Source organism: Lissotriton vulgaris, chromosome 2_1 (genome assembly GCF_964263255.1).
Source record: "Lissotriton vulgaris chromosome 2_1, aLisVul1.2, whole genome shotgun sequence".
Lineage (NCBI taxonomy): Eukaryota > Metazoa > Chordata > Amphibia > Caudata > Salamandridae > Lissotriton > Lissotriton vulgaris.
This window is the reverse complement of record NC_141687.1, coordinates 456,282,387-456,300,156: the sequence shown is the minus strand read 5'-3', so window position 1 is coordinate 456,300,156 and position 17,770 is coordinate 456,282,387. Positions and strand designations below refer to the sequence as shown.

The following is a 17,770-nucleotide window of genomic DNA, read 5'->3' as shown; positions in this document are numbered from 1 at the left end:
AGAATATGTGTAAACGTATGTTGTGGTAAAGGTGGAACTGACTACCCATGCTTTTCTGTTTAGCTTCATGAGTAGACTTCTAGGAATGCGATTATGTTCAATTTTTACATGACATTGTGAGAAGGGAGGTTTTGATATACACTTAGGGGCATATTAGCAAGAACCTCGTTAAAATTATTGCTGTTTTAGCGGCAGGAAACTGCCGCTAAAATGGCATTAATGGACTTGCTAATATGTGTTATAGAATTCCAATAGAAGCCCATGTTAGATGTCCTGCACATCTAACCTGGGCTTCTATTGGAATTTTATAACGCATATTACCAAGCTCATTATCGCCGTTTTAACTGCAGTTTCCTGCCGCTAAAATGGCGATAATTTTAACGAGTTTCTTGCTAATATGCCCCTTAATTAGTTATTCGTCAAAACCTTTTTGTTTATTTTACAATCCAATCATGATGATTCTTTTATTTTGTTGCACATTAAATACCCTGGTTGCGCAAAGGGCTCATAACTTGCCAATATAGCCATTCCATTGATAATTGTTTCAACTACAGCGATTTTTTGGTTTGTAGACAAATATTATATGCTTTGGGTCATACCAATCAATTTGTGCAAGTTTAGAAATGTTAGCAATAAATTAAAGAACATTTTTGTAAAAAACACACTTACTCTCCCTCCGTCTTTACCAGGGATCCCATCACCACCTCTGGATCCAACTTCACCCTGCAAGAAAGAAATTAAACAATGTTATGGAATAAAGATTAGGAAGTGCAGCATGGTATTTATTTCATGTAATGAACCTGCTAAAAATGGCTACTCAAGTAAATGCAATCTGTTGGTTTAAAACATAAACAATTTGTAGTTGGTATTAGTGATTCTTTTTGTTTGACTCATGCTGAAAATATTAACCCTAACTTGTTTTATTGATACATGGTTTTGCCAATGGCTTTTGTACTTTTGCAGGCAGATCTTATGTCCCTTTACCACACAAAAACAATGAGAAGTAAAGACCAACCACAGAAATGTTTTTGTGGTGTAGAGCCTCCATGAAATCCCCAGACAACACCCTGTCCACAGTCACCTTTGGGTAAGAAACAGAGGCTCGAACGTCCCTTTTTTTTCATTAAAAACACTGGTGTTCCATGTGCATGCCTCACAATACTTACAAAAAAACTTACAATACTTCTTTTGGGAGTGACTAGTCACATTTTTCCTTAATATATCTATTATATCAGATCTTTAATGGAAACGTTCCTGAAAATCCCTCTTAATAAATGGGCATGCCACTATTATCTTTTAAAATGCAGTTACTCTATTTAATAAGAAATTTAGTATCCTAATGCAAATGTGAACTTACAATTATTTCAGCGTGTATTTATATTGTCTGGAGAGTAAGACCTGATTGGGTATGGTTTAGTTGAATGTTAGCTTATGCCCTGTAGCAGTTGGGAATGATTGCACATTGGTGAGAAGTTCCTAGAGAATGACGGAGTGATCTTATTGAAGTATTCTAGAACAGGTTGATTGTCTAGGTGGCCATTTTACCAATAAGTCTTTAATTTGTTCAAGACATCAGACCTAGATCAGACTGAGTTTGCACACCACCTTCTACTGAAAGAATCTGTATTTTGTAAACCAACCTTTGTATTAATAGGTTGGTTCACAAAATACAGATACATATAATATGCTTGAGGTAGGTCACAAATTGAGACCCACACTGATTGATTAGAGTCACAGGCATGGTGGCCTAAAAGGAAAATGGGGTGCATTCAAAATAGAAAGTGAATCATTTTACCAAAAACATTTTAGGAGCAGGTAGTGGCCCCGGGTTCCCCTACAATGAACTAACTATTGGTAAGGAGCAAAGACAGTCAGGGGTCCCCATTCTCCCATTGCAGGGCATGCTCTGAACTGCATGAGATGTTGTGTATCAACTTGTCATCACGCTGATAGCATTTGTGCCAATTACCTTAAAGGCCTGATACTGCCACCACAGGAGCCACTATATCAAACTGTATGCCGCAATCTCAAAAGTCGACCAGCCGATTGCTTTGGGTCTGGGAGCTGCAACTACCGTAGTTGATTATCTGCCTACATTGGTCCTCTGAGGCTTCATTTGCTGAAGACAAACACTAACCTGTGTCAGCCCGGAGACCAGAACTGCTGACAAACCAGCCAAGCATGCTTTCAACCTCAGTCATCAAGGGATGCACAAGACTGCCATCAGGATCCTTTGCTACTGAGGCTGAGGCCCAGAAGTGCGAAGTCGCTGGCTGAACTAGAACTAACCTGCCCCTCTGAATCATCATGAAGTTTGAGTGAATAATATGGGAAAACATAAGAACAGACTGAGAAACTTCACCTAATATGAGCAAAGAGGATGTTTGCTGTCAGAAAGTTAACTTTTTGTCAATATGGACTTTTTGGAGCTAAAAGAACTGATTGCCTAGTTAACATTTTAGGGTATTAATAGTGATCTGCACCAGTCCATAGTCTACAAAATACCTAAATCTTTCCCTGAGTTGCCCAGATGTAGGGTAACTCACTGGAGAAAGAAATGGAAGGAAGGAAAATTGTAATGGAGAGAAGTCTTTCGGCCATAAAATCCTTCACCCAAAAACTCGGTGCAAGACCATAACTACTGATAAAAAACATCTATCTGGCCAAAGCAAAGGTGGCAGTAATGTATGGGGCTGGAGTGTGGGGTATGGTAGCGACAGACTCACTTCAAACTATTAAAAATAACTTTTTTAAATCCATAGTGGGCCTCCCTCTTCTTCTAATTAAAACTTACATATGGAACTGGGCCTGCCCTACATTACAGAATCAATACATTTAGCCTCAATTCTTCTGTGGGACTCAATCTGGCGGAGGGACACAGTGTCCCAGACACAAACTATAATAAGGAAATAAGGAATTGCTTAAGCATGGACAACCACAGAAGATCTAGGTGACTTGGCTATGTAGAGTCAGTCCTGAAGGATATTGGCCTTCCTGAATTATTTAAGGACCCAATGGCATGCCCAAAGGTTTCAAAACAAAAGGTTATTGATGTGTTTTTATCGATGGCAGAATATAAGAGGAAGGAATATAACCGAGAGAAACAGGCAGTCAATGCCTGTCGCCAGAACCCCCCACTGATAGAGGGAGGGTACTTCGATTTAGTAAATGTTATTAGTCCAGAACATAAATTCATACTATTGAGGTTTCGCATGAATAGGATACCGTTGATGTTAGGTTATCCAGAAAAAACGCATAACCACTCAGATTTGAGTGTGTGCTCGTGTGATAACCTCTCAACACAAACTGAATTGTACCTAGTCCTATTTTGCAGGCTCTATGTGATAGAAAGGAACGACTACCTCAAACCTCATTTTAAAGCGAGGATATTTTAAATAATATCGGGTGGCGTTATATATTTTTTTATTGTTATCTCATCCCCTGGTCTGCTTTTCGGTAGCCATGTTCTTAAGGGCCTGAATGAGAAAGAGGAAGGTGGGGCTGCCAAAAGTATTGGGCTTGCTATGTGATAATTTTACACTACATTATGGGGCTGCTTATGAAATAAGAGTCTTTAGTATGTGTGTTTGAATCTGTTGCTGTAGATTTTTAGCTCAGATGAAATACAAATCATTTACTGTTCATATCATGTATTTACTTATGCTTTTATGATAATTTTTAACTGTATCGAATAAAGAATCAAATTTAATTGAATTGAAATTTGGAAGGGGAGGCCAGTGCCTTAGAGTATAACAGTATTGTGCTAAACATCATGGACAGATTGCAAAATTCCACCTGAGACACATTTGGAGTGTGAAGTATTTTCTTTTTCTGTAAAATGATAGTACTTTTTTTAACAAAAAGTTAAACACTGTGCTGGACAATATACAATTCTGTCCATTGTCAGACCATTGATTTCTGAGATCTTGCCTCCCCACTACCTTCCTCAGAACCCTTTCACTGCTCACCTGTTGCCACCCTGAGAGTCAAGTGCAGAAAGGTTGTACTCGACGGACTTTGCAGTATCATAATAGAAAGAACCCCAAGACATCAGTGGCATATCACCTGTACCATCAGAGTTGTGACCCAGTAGCCAATGTCCACCTTATGGCATTGAATGGAGTATAATAATATATTGTAGCAAAAAAGAATGGTTACCTTTTCACCTTTGGGACCAGGATTTCCAAAGCCTCCTCTTTCACCTGGCATTCCTTGTAGACCAGGTGGACCCATTGCTCCCCCAGGACCGGGTGGACCTGCAGGACCCTAAAAGCAATATCGAAAAATAACATGTATAAAAATGAATGCCTAACATTTTATGAGATTAAGCTCATGGTTCATAAACAGTAGTATTTTGTTGTAGTTTTACTACGTGCAAGAATTGTTGGTTTAAATATTACCTGGGGTTCATAATAAATAAGGAGAAAAAACACAATCAACAGCTCTATATTTACCTTGCCTCCTTCTGGACCTGGGGGGCCAGAAACACCTCTTGCTCCTGTATTGCCAGCGGGACCTTGTGCTCCACGTTCACCTGGGATTCCATTTTCACCCTAAAATAGCAATGACACTACTTAAGCAAATCGTATGTGTACTCCATATATTGTATCTGTTTTGTCTTTGTTTTATCAAGGATTGATAATTTATATATTTGTATCGAAGCTTGATAATATTATTATTGTTTGTGAGAAATGTCTACCGCTTGAACAATTACTGGTGAATGTATGTCTTCAATCCTTAAGAATTCATTAAAACCTTGTTTTGGAAATGTATGCTGAGGGTATACCAAGTGAATATTGGACTGGTTATTTTTTTTAAATGAGACTGTTGGCTATACCTCCAGTGAATATCAGTTTGAAGCATGGGGTGATGTATTAACTTATGCAATGCCACTTTGACGTAAAGTGCTCAGAGTACTATATGGGTTGAGAAAAGGGTATCTCTCCAGCAGAAAATTTCTTAAATACTGGAAAGTAAATACCCTTTCAAGACTTAGGGCCGCCTCAGATAATTTTGAGAGAGTTTTCATTGATGGAAAGTCCTGGTAAATATTTCCATTAATATCTAAAATGCAGGTGTTGAACAGAGTGACTCATTGGTCCTGTAATAGGTGAAGGGTCTCATTTTTACTCTGCATCTCTTTTCTGTTTGTACAGGGATAGGAATTCAATCCACAGCTTGTAAACATGGCCTTGTCTGAGTATACTGTTACCACAAATGTAATGCTTAATATTCAAGTGCTGCTTATAACTAAAGTGATACTCGATTTGCTTGTCACAAGACGATGTACTTTATGTAAATAAGATGATTCTTAGTATTACGCTTACTTTACTACCAGTGACACCAGGACTACCATTTTCTCCTCTTGGGCCCTGTTGTAAAATAGAAAAACATTGCCAAGTGTTAAATCATGAAGCCAGTTTCAATCACATTAACATTTCACTAACATTTCAATAAGCATCCAATTTCAATAAACATCCCAGACTCATCAAATTGCTAGTATTACATTACAATAGTAGAACATAACACATTTGAAACTAAGTGCCCAATTACGAGTCTGGCTATCCGAGGACCGCCAGACTCATGTTGGGGTGTGGGTGGCAGCCCTGCCACTGCCACACCAGCGGTCCGACTGCCCATCTGGAGCCCTGTCAGCAGTCTGAGGGCTGCAACATGCTCAGTGGTACCCTAAGGCTCCACCAAGCATATTACGACTTTCCTCACTGCCACCGGTGTCATGGAGGTTCTTCCTTCATAAAATAACATAACATGCGTATTTGTAAAGCGCAGGTCTCTTGGCACTGAATAAAAGATTCTCATTGTTACCCAACTCACTGGTACTCATTTTATCAGCCTCCACCGGGATTTGAACCTGTGACCATGAAGTCGAACACAGGCATAATGGATGCATTAGTCCACTGAGCCACCAGACTCGGCTTTATATAACTGCTGGCAGTGAGCAAAGAAAGGGGGGAATACAGGGCCCTCTCTTGCCCTGTGTACAGGGGTGAACCATTGAGGTTCTAATGGAACATGACAACATAAATTGCTCTGCCTTAGTACCCTGACAGCTCAGTTCTAAAATGTGTACTTGGTTCCTTCCAACTTTGGGGGGTCACCATAAGGGTCCCAGGACTCCCGAAGTGAAAGATCTCAGTTGTTTCCTTGGACCCTTCAACGGTATTTCTTAAATATGCAGCAAGTGAAATGAGGAGTTAGTGAGTCAGAGGTTATTACCATTTTACTTATTGTTAAAGTGTGTCTATTTTAAAACTTACCGCTTCGCCAGGTTTGCCATTTTCTCCTGATGGTCCAGGGGATCCTGGTAAGCCCTGCAAGTATAATGGACAATTATATATCTATACTTTTATATTGCACAGCAAAAAGATAGCGCTTACGAAATGTGTCCATTACCTGAAAGCCAGGGGGACCAGAAGCTCCAGGCTCACCTCTCTCGCCAGGAGGACCCTAAAGGAGGGGGCAGCCAGGACAATGTTGAATACAGAATTTGGTTTATTCAATAGAAATGTAAAGAATACAATAATCTTCCAGGACAACAATGTGCGATCATCCGGACCCAACACTAGGCGGCGATCTAATGCTAAGATATGAATTTAGCAGCCCACATGCCTCGAACACAATAATTTTTTTCAACCTGTGATGTTACCTGAATCCTAAATACAATAATGGATTGTCAAGAACACAAATTTAGCAAAATATGTAATGATATATAAAAATTCTGTGCTATTTAATTCAGAGTTGGCTCATATTGGAGTCCTAATGTGATATTTTTAATTCACAAATGTGTATAGGAACAGAAATGAAAAAATCCTAATTATAAACTGCAGTCAAGTAAATGTTTAGCATGTGTCTGGATGGATGATGTAATAAAGTATGTCTCTAACTTCTCCCGCGAGACGGATAATTTTCATAAATTTTTTCAAGTAAATTGGCCCACCCTATTCCACTTTTCTGAATAAATACCCTCTGCGCGGCATTACTAACAATGGAACCCTAGTGCCTCCTACTGAACAGATCACCACAGGGCCACTAAATGAGGTCACATGTGTTTACCTTTAGTTTAGTCGGACATAAACCCAAACCCTCACCTTCCTTTCAACTTAACTTTTGTAAGTTAACAATTCTTGTTATAGTTAAAGTTGCATCAACAATGTCACACTCTAATAAACCGTCCACATTCTTTGTAAAGTGGGCTGACCTGTAGGTCTACATACAATATTTTACATGTGTCGTTGTATTTTGCTGTGCTTAATATTCTGATATGTGCCATTTAAGGCAATCACATCAAGTCTTTAGCTGTTGAGTAAGAAAATGGAATTTGGGGTGCTATGTTGAACTGGGGACTTCGAAATGTTGAATTCAAAAAAAGAATGCCTATGTTTTGCTGGTTAAATGAAATAGGGATGTGTAGGTTTAGATGTTAAACTATGTTAAATTGGCAAATGCAATAGGTCTCTTACATGAACAGTAGGCATCTCGGATTGCATTTGTTATATTCTATTAAATCACATTTGAAAAAGACCATTTTGCATGTGTGTGCATTCATAATGGCCGTCTTTGAAAGGGATTTGTTAAAAGGTCATTCGAAGATGTTTGCATGTGTCCATGTGACCAGTCAACTTGAAATGGAAATGGTTAAAAATTAAATAGGGCATGAGGAAAGCAGCCTCTGTGTTGGAATGACAGAAGTAGGCTTAAAGAACATGATGCAAGGGAAAATGGATAGCTGACAGCAAGGAAGAGGAAATACTCCCTCATTTGCACCATAATGCAAGCTCAAACATCAGCAGTGGAAGAACACATCATCTAATGAAGACACTGTGTGACAGAAATATTCCTTGGTGGCACAATCAGAAGAATCGGGAGAAAAACACAGAAGTAGGAGAATTGAAGGGAGATATTCCATAAAGACAACCAATCATGAGCAGCGGCCCAAAGAACACTGCAAGTTTATGAAATGCATTGGAAACAACAGGTCTCCATCAGTCAGCGAATACTGTTTGGAATCTAGAGCTACTTATGAAATTGATCAAATATTCACTTTTGGGGTGACGCATTTGCTGTAGTATGGGTGGTGCATCTTACCATGTTACTTAGGTAAAGAAAGGGCCACCTTTAGAGGTTGGGGATGTGGAGTAGCTACCAAAAATATGGTGGCTGCACTGAATGCCAATCTTATGGTGCCCCACCCCATTCACAATTGTGTAACAATATAGTTTTCAGACTTCAGTGCCCCATCAGGTTCCTGAATGGAAACCCTTGAAATGACAACCCATATGCCTCTGGGCCACCACGACACAGTGGCGCTTCCACTGCCCTCTTTAAGATAAGCCACCGTCTGTGGTTTTCCCTGCACAGGACTGCCAGTTCCTATCACAGAAAACAAACAATGCAACTGATATGCATTGATTAAACCCTATGTGTGTCAGGGCCATTGATATTTTGTATTGCTGAAATAAGCAATCAATTTGGGAGTTTTTTCAGTGGGTGAAACTAGCATGGCTCTCACTCAAAATTCATCTGGGACTTCTGTTAGATGAACTGGAGATCCCCACTAGCTAACCGTGTATTTATGGTGGGGTGGTCCTCTACCAGGAGAGCGGAGGACATACCCTTGTTTGACCTAGCAAACTGGCAGACTGACAGCAAAGGTATAAAGGACCCCTAAAGTTACTCATCTCAAAGTGGATGAGGAGGTTTTAAGTCCCTCAGGTCACAGTGAAATTACTTCTCTAATGTGAGAATTATGTCTATGATTTCTAAACACATGGTATTCAAAATGACAAACAAGTTTAATGCAAGAATTTGTACCACAGAGAGAGTTAGCTTTTTCATAAATACTCTTGCCACATGCCTCAATAAGAAGCATAGTTCATGCCTTTGACAGGTAGAAACACAACTAAATGAAACTGACAGCATCATAACCTAAATATATATAGCTTTTGTAGAAAATTAAAACTAGTAATGTTAACAAAAACTGCAATTTACAAAGTATTTACTTGCAAAAGTTTGGGTACAGTTTCAAACCCCACAGGTCCTAATTTATGAGTAAGGCCATACTGCAGGAGGGTCTGGCCGGTAGCATATATGCTGTTCTCACAACTTAAGCCCATTCCTCACAACTTCCAACTGCTCTTTTATTCATTTAGTCTATGCTTCTTGTGGTTATTGTTTCTTCCCCACTTACAGACAAAAGCTTAACATCTAATATAACTGGTGCTTGGTAAGGGCCCGATTACGAGTCTGTTAGTTCACAGACTGCCAGACTTGTGGGGGCACGTCTGTGGGAGTCTCCTGACCGCCATATTTCAATTTGGTCGGGCAGACTGACACAACTGCCAGGGAATCGCCATTTCTTGTTGGTGTTGCAGTGGTCAGGAGGCTGCAATATGCTTGGAGGGACTGTAATAGTAATCCCAAGCATATTACGCGTTTCCTCTTCACCGGCAGTATCATGGAGGCTCTTACTCCATGAACACTATGGCTGAGAAGAAACAAAGGGGGGCCTGCAGGGCCCCCTGTGCCTCCTTCGCATCTGGATGCATACAGGTAGGCACAACATGTGCCCATGTGTGCATGCCCACTAGTTCCTGCAAGTCATGGACTTTTTAGGTCATGCCTTGCAGGAACTGTCTTTGGCGTCACCATTGCAGAGCCCATTTTCAGGGCACCACCGTGGGAATGCCAAAAACAAAGCACCCCAAATAGGAGGAAATGCCTAATCTGGCCAGTGGTCTGACCATGGCTTTGGCGGTGCAACAGCAGGGCGGATCCGGCGCTGCACCGCTAAAGTCGTAATCAGGCCACAAGTGTCGTTCCAGAATATTTGATAAATGAGTTTATACTTAGGGTAGATATTCTGATGATCATGTTTTTGAAGCTGTGACTTTAAGCCATTTTACATTTTTGCTCTCAAACTCTGCAGAGTGCCTAAGGATTGAGTCTGTCTACCATTAATTATGCATTATTTTGCTCTCTATCCTTGTATCACTTTCTCAGTCCACATATCCCTTTGCTCCTTCATTTGTCCATACTTCCATTCATGTATTTATGTACACATGCATTGTCTGTGACTGTGTGTCTGTAAGTGTTTTATTTGTGACTGTTTGTGTGAGTGAATGTGTGGCCCTGTTTGTTGTCTGTATGGGTATGGTGACATGCAGATATATTGGCATGGGCGACCATGCATCTGGTAGTGTGCATGGCTGTATTGAGGTCTGTTGGCATGTATACTTGCTTGGTGATAGGCACTTTTGTCTGCTTGTGTTTCTATGTGATCTACACAGAATGTGTGCATGTGTGCTGCTGTCACACTATTACACTGTTCAAAAACTAAACCTCATTGTGCCTAATGCCCATCTAACATCTGGGTGCACAATATTTTCTTTTTAAATGCAAAACAGGTCTGGGTATTTTAGCTGATATTTATACTCACAGCAGCTCCAGAAGGACCTTGTGCACCGGGGTCTCCGCTTTTGCCAGGAAGTCCCTATTAAATAAATCAGTACAGTAAGGGGGATGTGACCTTAGAGGACAGCTCAAATAAATTTAAAAAAGGGAAATTGTTTAATTGGAACGGATTGTGATACATGCCTGTGTGCCAGGAGATCCAGGACCGCCTTTTTCGCCATTCTTGCCAGGGGCACCCTAAAAACAAAGATGTAATTTACATTTAGAGAAGAAAGATTTCACTTCTCAAATATTCATGATTAGCCGCATTCTAAATTAAACGTTTGATGATGTTAGTCCTGCGTATGGTGCATGTGGGCAGGCTATACTTTCAGCAAGAACAATAAGGGATCAAGGAAAGACAACTAACAATTCATTTAAAAAAATAGGGACACACTGGGAAGTGTCTTTCATAAAAAGCTTTCATAATAAAGAAATAAAGCTTTAATCAGCCTCAATTTGTTGGCATAACTGAGAAAGAAATAAAAATTGGGCAATGTTTGCCATCTGTAGACTGAGCAACATGAAGTCAAAGAATGACACCAACCTCATTACCCTTTGGACCAGGAAAACCCATAACACCTGGAGATCCTCTTGGGCCAGTTGAGCCAGGGGGTCCGGTACGACCAGATTCACCAGGAGGTCCCTGAAGACAACACAGGTGAAAATAAGAATGAGTGAAACATACAAAACTGCCATTGAAACACAGTGGTCATTTCCTTTCCGAAACATACCCAGTCCAGAGTTGCAAAAATAAGGAAACACTTTCATTATAAGATTACATTTTTATCTAAATAATGCGAAAATCCAAGACTATTGCTTATCCAAATTATGCTGTGACTGTGTATGCAGTATTCTAATGTACGTTTGAAATTCAATCAGTTTGCCCCATGGGGCTTTATCCTAATTTGACACTGTTTTATAAGTGTAGTTCTTCGGGTGATTGATTCCCTCAAAACCTTGTCTTACAAAGGAGACACACAATTGTGCCTTCCAAAACACTAAAGTGTTATTACTCATGGAACATATCATGCCGATGTTGACCACCTGTACGTGCCTATCTGCCATAACAGCAGATTGAGAAAGAGCCTGGAAAAGAGGCAAATTGAGATATTTTAACATTCCACCTTAGTTCTGATGGTACTTACATTTTAAGGACTGATCTCTGATGGGTACTACCACACCACTGCTATATATGTTTACAGCTATGGTTCAATATATACCAGAGCAAGATATTGTTCAATAAGATGTGATAAGGACCAATCGGTGATTGCACATACATGGCAAACAATTGTCAAGCATTAATGCAATGCCTCTCTTTATCAGTTTGTAAGAGGTTATTGTAAGAAATCACTTGTTTTGGGCATTACAGCTAGGCCTGGGAAAGATGTAAATTAAGATGGGGTAATTTACGTAATTTCAGGAATTTCATGTTACATTTGTTAAGTGAAATTCACAAAATTATGCCTTTACACCATGTCATGTAATTACTCCACAGTTCGAGGCAAAATATAGGTGCTGAAGAATGGGAACAATACAAGCATACAGAATTTGATCAGCTTTTTCTGGCAGTAACTGTTTTTGCACATTTTATGCGCTAACTAAAATATAATAAACAAACATACCTGTGGGCCAGGTTTGCCATCAGAGCCAGGACCACCCGGACTTCCTGTCAAGCCCTATTTTTGAAAGAGGGGCATAGATTTTAATCACAGTTAAATACACAGCTTAATACTACTGTTATTTGTGTTATACATGCCTAACCATGCAGATGAATAGGTAATTATGTGCGATGCTATTAGGATATAGTCCTGCCTTCCACAACTGTTCAGCATCACATTTCATCCTGAAACCATACACTTCTCAGTGATAACGCATACATTTCTAGGCTAGGAGGTAACCTCCTGAGGGTTATATGTAGATGGGCATTCAAAAACACTCTTCAAGAATGATACATGTAACTATTATGCTTGCAATATTTTACTTGGTAAGACCTGTTAGTACAATTTGTTTTGATAATATCAGGAAATATTTAATGATCCTCATTAAGAAAATGTCCAACAAATAAAGTGAGTAATACTCAGGACTAGGTTATCAGCAAGCTCTATCTTCTCTGCAGCTCATATATTGGTGGCACAGCCTGGACAATGCCAGTATCAGCATCTTATGAATGGCTTGTCCTTTTTTGAAATCTGAAGTTTTCTAAGAATCAAATTTTAAAAAATAGAACTGATGTTCATCACCTACAGACACAACAACAACCCTTTCAAGATGTTCTATTTAGTGTCTACTAGAGCAATGTAGCACACCAGTATCTAACAACAAAATCTGTAGGACATTCTTCACTCAACTGAGATTCTTGGTTCAAGAATCGGTTGCTTACTGAAGGCTTGTCACCGCTGCTGGTGTCTCAATTGATAGTATCCAGAATACCATTAAAGCTTAACTAGGGTGTTCTAGTTGTTTCTACCTTAACGTGACAAAATGTCAATGTTCCTGTCTTTATGATATCCAAAGACCCACATTCTGCTTAGGATATTAAAGATGGGTACTTTCCAGCAAAAAGTACTCTATGGGCTTTTTGACTCCTACTATATAATCATTCAGTGCCCTACAATGCCAAAGTAGCCATCTACATTGTTCAGTCACAACATATTTGTATCCAAAAAGTTTGTAAACTGGGAGCTATTTGATGAAGTTACAATTCAAAGTCCAGATCTGGGAGCTGTTAAAATGTTTTTATATTTTGTTTTGGACCAGATGAAAGGCCAGTGGAACTAAGTATAAAGTGGGCATAAAGGAGCTCATCATTGCTTAGATAGATTATACAAATGCACTTTACTTGCAACTGCCAACATATATACTGAAGCTGCAGTGCATTACTGTGGCTAAAAGTGGTCTTCAAAATCCACAGTTCAGACTTGAATTATCTTTTTTTTTCTTATGTAATCTTATTTTACAGACAATATAGACCTATTGATCCAGTATGTGACTTCATATCTGGTTGCGAGTGTGGCTTATGGTAGTTATGTCTAACTTTAATTGCAGCAGAGACTAGAAATTTGCAACCTAGGCATTGATTTTCTTCCACTCCATATTTCCATGAGCCCATACCTCCTAGCCTTTTGTAAAAAGGTAAAGGCCCTCTTGTTCAATTAAGTATTATGTCTCATCTGTTTCTTTCACAAGAGTTCACAGTATGACACTTGGGTTACATAAGCATCTTACTGGTATGCCTGCGCTAGTTACACTTAGAGGAAACCTAATCTACAACTGCGCCATATAAATTTTAAAAAAACATTTAGACCCTAAAAGTGTACTTGAAAGGATTCTGAATTATCTGCTTCTGGTGCTGAGGTCTATAATTCCCCCTCCTCCATTCTCCTTCATTCAGCAGTTTCTGTTATATCAACACCTGTTCAATACTCCTCTTTCACCTCTGCCATTAGGTTTGAGAATAAATCACTCCAACCACTGATTGGTTGTTGATGAACATACTCAATGGTGAAGGAAGGTAGTTAGCAATAGAGAGAGTAACCATTATTCTAATCTAGTTACATTTATAAACGACTGGTCAAAGCCATTTCATAAAATCTGTGATGGTCTTGCACCGTTTGGTCTCTCTCTCCTCGAAGAAAAAAATCCATGTCTTGAAATCACCACAACTCTATTAACACCCTTAGAGTTTTTCTTTTGCACACATTTCAAGGGCCCCTTAACATCACTTCTCACCAACTTTGAAGGCAACATTAAAGGGTCAGGGTTCCTGGGTTAACAGAGTTGTGCCTGACATATACACAATAGTGCTGTTTCCTTCCATGCCCTCTGAAGGATCGTTTTGAGCTAAAATTTCCAAAGTCTGGATATATTACTTTTTTCTTGCAATCATCGTGCTGTGCCCTATTGGCGGAATCTCATTAGTGGTTAGTTCATGATGCATTTGAAAGCTCATAATCCATCACACTGTGGTTTTTGCAGAGGCTTATTGAACTAAATGTTACATTTGTGATGCAATGTCAGATCAATGAAGGTGAAAGCCATTTTAGCAATAATGTGATTTACTTTCAAAATTAACACTGATCTATACAAAGAAGTTGTGACATTTTAACAGTACTGGTCACTCTACTTGTCATGTGAGTACACACTGTAAAATACCGAAAGCAAGAGGTATTTGTGTTGGCACTTCTCAATCTTCTCAAAGAAGACATTTTCAATTACTTTGCAGAAACCTACTTTAAATGCAAGTTACACTGTATGATAATGCAGCATGATTATCCAAACAAGTGTGCCTGGTGCTTTCTGACTTACTTATGACCCGGGTTGTATTTTGTATTATAGTATTAATAATAATATCATTCATGGAGGCGATACAACCATTTAAAGCAGGTAGTACTTTTTGCACTTAGAGCATCCATATACCTCTGAAATAGCTAATGCATTAATTGTATACTCATTTATTAAAATGACCAAAGCACACTCATTGTTTTCTATCTAGAGTAACCTGTTTAAGCTCCTTCTATGAAATCCTTTGTAAGATGAGTGCTTATCCAATCTATATTTAGAGACATCAACTGTTTTTTTAATTATGTTCAGAGCCATTGCGATTTGAGAAATTTAATTTTATTCACTATTCACTCTTGTCATTTATGTATGTGGTTGTGCAAATTGATATTATAAAGACCACGTTCAAATTGTATTCAGCAATCAATAATTCTTGATAGTGGTGCCATTTGAATTGTAGTGAATATTGGCTAGTTGGACTCTTCAAGACACTTCACACTCTTCAAATGAATGCACCATAGTCTACTAATGTTGCCTTTTCATATATATTGCAGTTTCATGGAAATCTGACTACCGGTCTTCAAATCCAGAAATACTCACATTACATTTCATAAGTATTTGTGTCTTCCTGTCTGACATTTCAAAAGGCTGTTAACACTACTAAAACAAGTAGTTCTCTTACTCTCATTCCTGGAAGACCGGGACTGCCATCTCGCCCAGCATCACCAGCTTGACCTCTTGGACCAGGAGAACCAGGGCCACCACGTTCTCCAGCAAGGCCCTAGGTGTATGACAGAAAAATTGAAGGGCAAACCATCAATATTATACAATACATGGCAACTACAATTAAGTAATTAAACATGCAAATACACACATTTAAAGATTGAGAATTTGTAAACAATTTACCTTTTCACCTGGAATGCCATTGCTTCCAGGAGGTCCACGGAAACCAGGGGTACCCTAACAGAAAAAGGGCATATTAGTACACTGAAGTAGCATATAAGATAGCTGTAGACTTAAATCAAATGTAGCATTTATAAAAATGAACTTCTTTAGCTTCACCATGAGATCTAACTTGGAGGTGGTAGAAATGTAGGGCTGTTTTAGCTTATTTTCAGCCAAATTTCATATAGCTGGTGCAGTAATGGTTAAGCCCTCCTTCTTTCTCTGAGGGCTCTGTAAAGTTAAATAACCTGAAGGAAGATACTGTAAAGCCACCTCTCACAGCTCCACCTTAATAGACTGCATTTCATCCCATCCATGTTTACATTTCTTCTTTGCAGGTTTCCGGTTTCTCTTCCCTTTTAATTGCTGCATTCTGGGCTGGCTTTAGCGCTGTGCAACCGGTGCAGCCGCACTTGGTGCTGACCTTGAGGGGCACTAACTTACGATATCAAAGCAATTACGATTTAAAAACACCTGCTGCAGAGTTCCTTGTATGCCCAGCTTTCAGGCGGCAGTAAAGATAACTTTTGTGATTAATGTTCTTGCCAGAGAGAGAGATCTAATGGCAGCTCTGACTCACCATAAAGTAACGTAGAGGATTAGTATGCCTGCTGCAAAGAACAAATCTGTATTTTATGTAGATAGCTGGGTGAATTAGTAAATCCATCCTTTGAAAGTGCTTTAAAACAAATATAATGTTTGGGATAGAAGGGCCATTGAGAGATGAGGGGCACTTTTGGACGGTGGTAGTGAGGGATTTGATGGGTGCCAAAAAAGTCTGTCGCACTGGCTGCCACCAGCACTAAAGCCAGCCCTGGCTACATTGCATCATATTTGGTTATATGTAAAGCATGCTTATGCCTCCAAGGTATAGCTGCAGCTCGAAAAAAATTTGGGCAAGTGCATTCAGAAGATAGGTCATTTCTCAAACTTGCTTATTATTGCTCACCCTCTCTCCTGGTGTCCCAGGAATTCCATTTGTGCCTGGTTCACCATTCGCTCCTCTTTTTCCTTCTTCACCAGCAGGGCCCTGACCACCAGGGGGGCCAACTTCACCCTAATAGAGGAGTGATAAACAAATACATTATGATCCATAAATGGGTATTGCTCAGAGATAGCATCAGTTGAATAGGTCAGAAAATACTTACACGCTCTCCTCTTGCGCCAGGATCTCCTTTCCCACCATTCTTACCAGGTTCACCCTAAGGAAAACATATTTTGAGAAAAAAATACTTGTAAGTATTATTAATCTTTTGATAGCAGGTGTAGATCCTCCTCGGGATCAATACTTGAGATGGGATTAATCTGTATAAAACAGCATAAAACTAATGCAGTGCAATTCTATAACTATTCAAAAAGTCAGACGGTTTTCATTGTCTTTTCAAGGGAGTATTCTATGGCTGCCTAGATCTAACAAAGAACAATTAAAAGTGAGGTTTGTTCCGGATCACTACTGAAACAGCTTACTGTTTACCTTTCCAACATGGACAACTATATGAAATAATAAGGGCTTGTCAAGCATTTGCTTTTATAACAAATATAACATTTAGCTTGTAAACATAGGCACATATATGTATGATTTGAATAGCAGTGTTTTGTGTAATCGTTTTTTTCTGTCAGGTTTGAAGTAGCCACTTGTCAAAGGTCCACATGTATCAAATAAGCATTTTATAATTGCGAAATAGTGAATTTTACCGAATTGCTATTTTGTAATCACAAAATGATATGTATGTGAGGAATTGGCAAAGATTTGCCGATCCCTTAATATTACCTAATAGAGATTCGGTAAAGAGCAAATCGCTACTAGGTAATATTACTTCATATGCTTTAGAAGTCTGTCTTGTGGCCAGAACTTCAACGTATATCTGGACACACCCTGGAGGTCTCTTTACATAGCAGGATTAATGCATCCAGAATAGAAAGCAAAGCTCTTGTGTGTGTTGGAGCAGTGGTTTAATTCATCTTTAGCATGATGAATGGTCAGGTGGGGCAGTTTAGGGAGGACGAGTACAATGCAGAGAGCAGAGAACCCAGCTTCTCTTGCATGGGGTAGATGAAGTGTCCCTGGAAGAAG

General features: G+C 39.3%; 1 protein-coding gene across 1 annotated transcript in view; it reads right to left on the bottom strand.

Moving 5' to 3' along the window:
* Positions 1 to 17,770, bottom strand: part of COL3A1 (collagen type III alpha 1 chain) — a 113,698-nt gene that overhangs the window by 31,976 nt on the left and 63,952 nt on the right. The window contains exons 19-32 of the mRNA XM_086955350.1: positions 16,845 to 16,898; positions 16,646 to 16,753; positions 15,658 to 15,711; positions 15,434 to 15,532; positions 12,096 to 12,149; positions 11,018 to 11,116; positions 10,615 to 10,668; positions 10,457 to 10,510; positions 6,415 to 6,468; positions 6,279 to 6,332; positions 5,328 to 5,372; positions 4,455 to 4,553; positions 4,159 to 4,266; positions 670 to 723 (exon numbers count right to left, since the gene is read on the bottom strand). Of these exons, the coding sequence (XP_086811476.1) occupies positions 670 to 723; positions 4,159 to 4,266; positions 4,455 to 4,553; positions 5,328 to 5,372; positions 6,279 to 6,332; positions 6,415 to 6,468; positions 10,457 to 10,510; positions 10,615 to 10,668; positions 11,018 to 11,116; positions 12,096 to 12,149; positions 15,434 to 15,532; positions 15,658 to 15,711; positions 16,646 to 16,753; positions 16,845 to 16,898 (990 nt within the window). The remainder of the gene's footprint in view (positions 1 to 669; positions 724 to 4,158; positions 4,267 to 4,454; positions 4,554 to 5,327; positions 5,373 to 6,278; positions 6,333 to 6,414; positions 6,469 to 10,456; positions 10,511 to 10,614; positions 10,669 to 11,017; positions 11,117 to 12,095; positions 12,150 to 15,433; positions 15,533 to 15,657; positions 15,712 to 16,645; positions 16,754 to 16,844; positions 16,899 to 17,770) is intronic.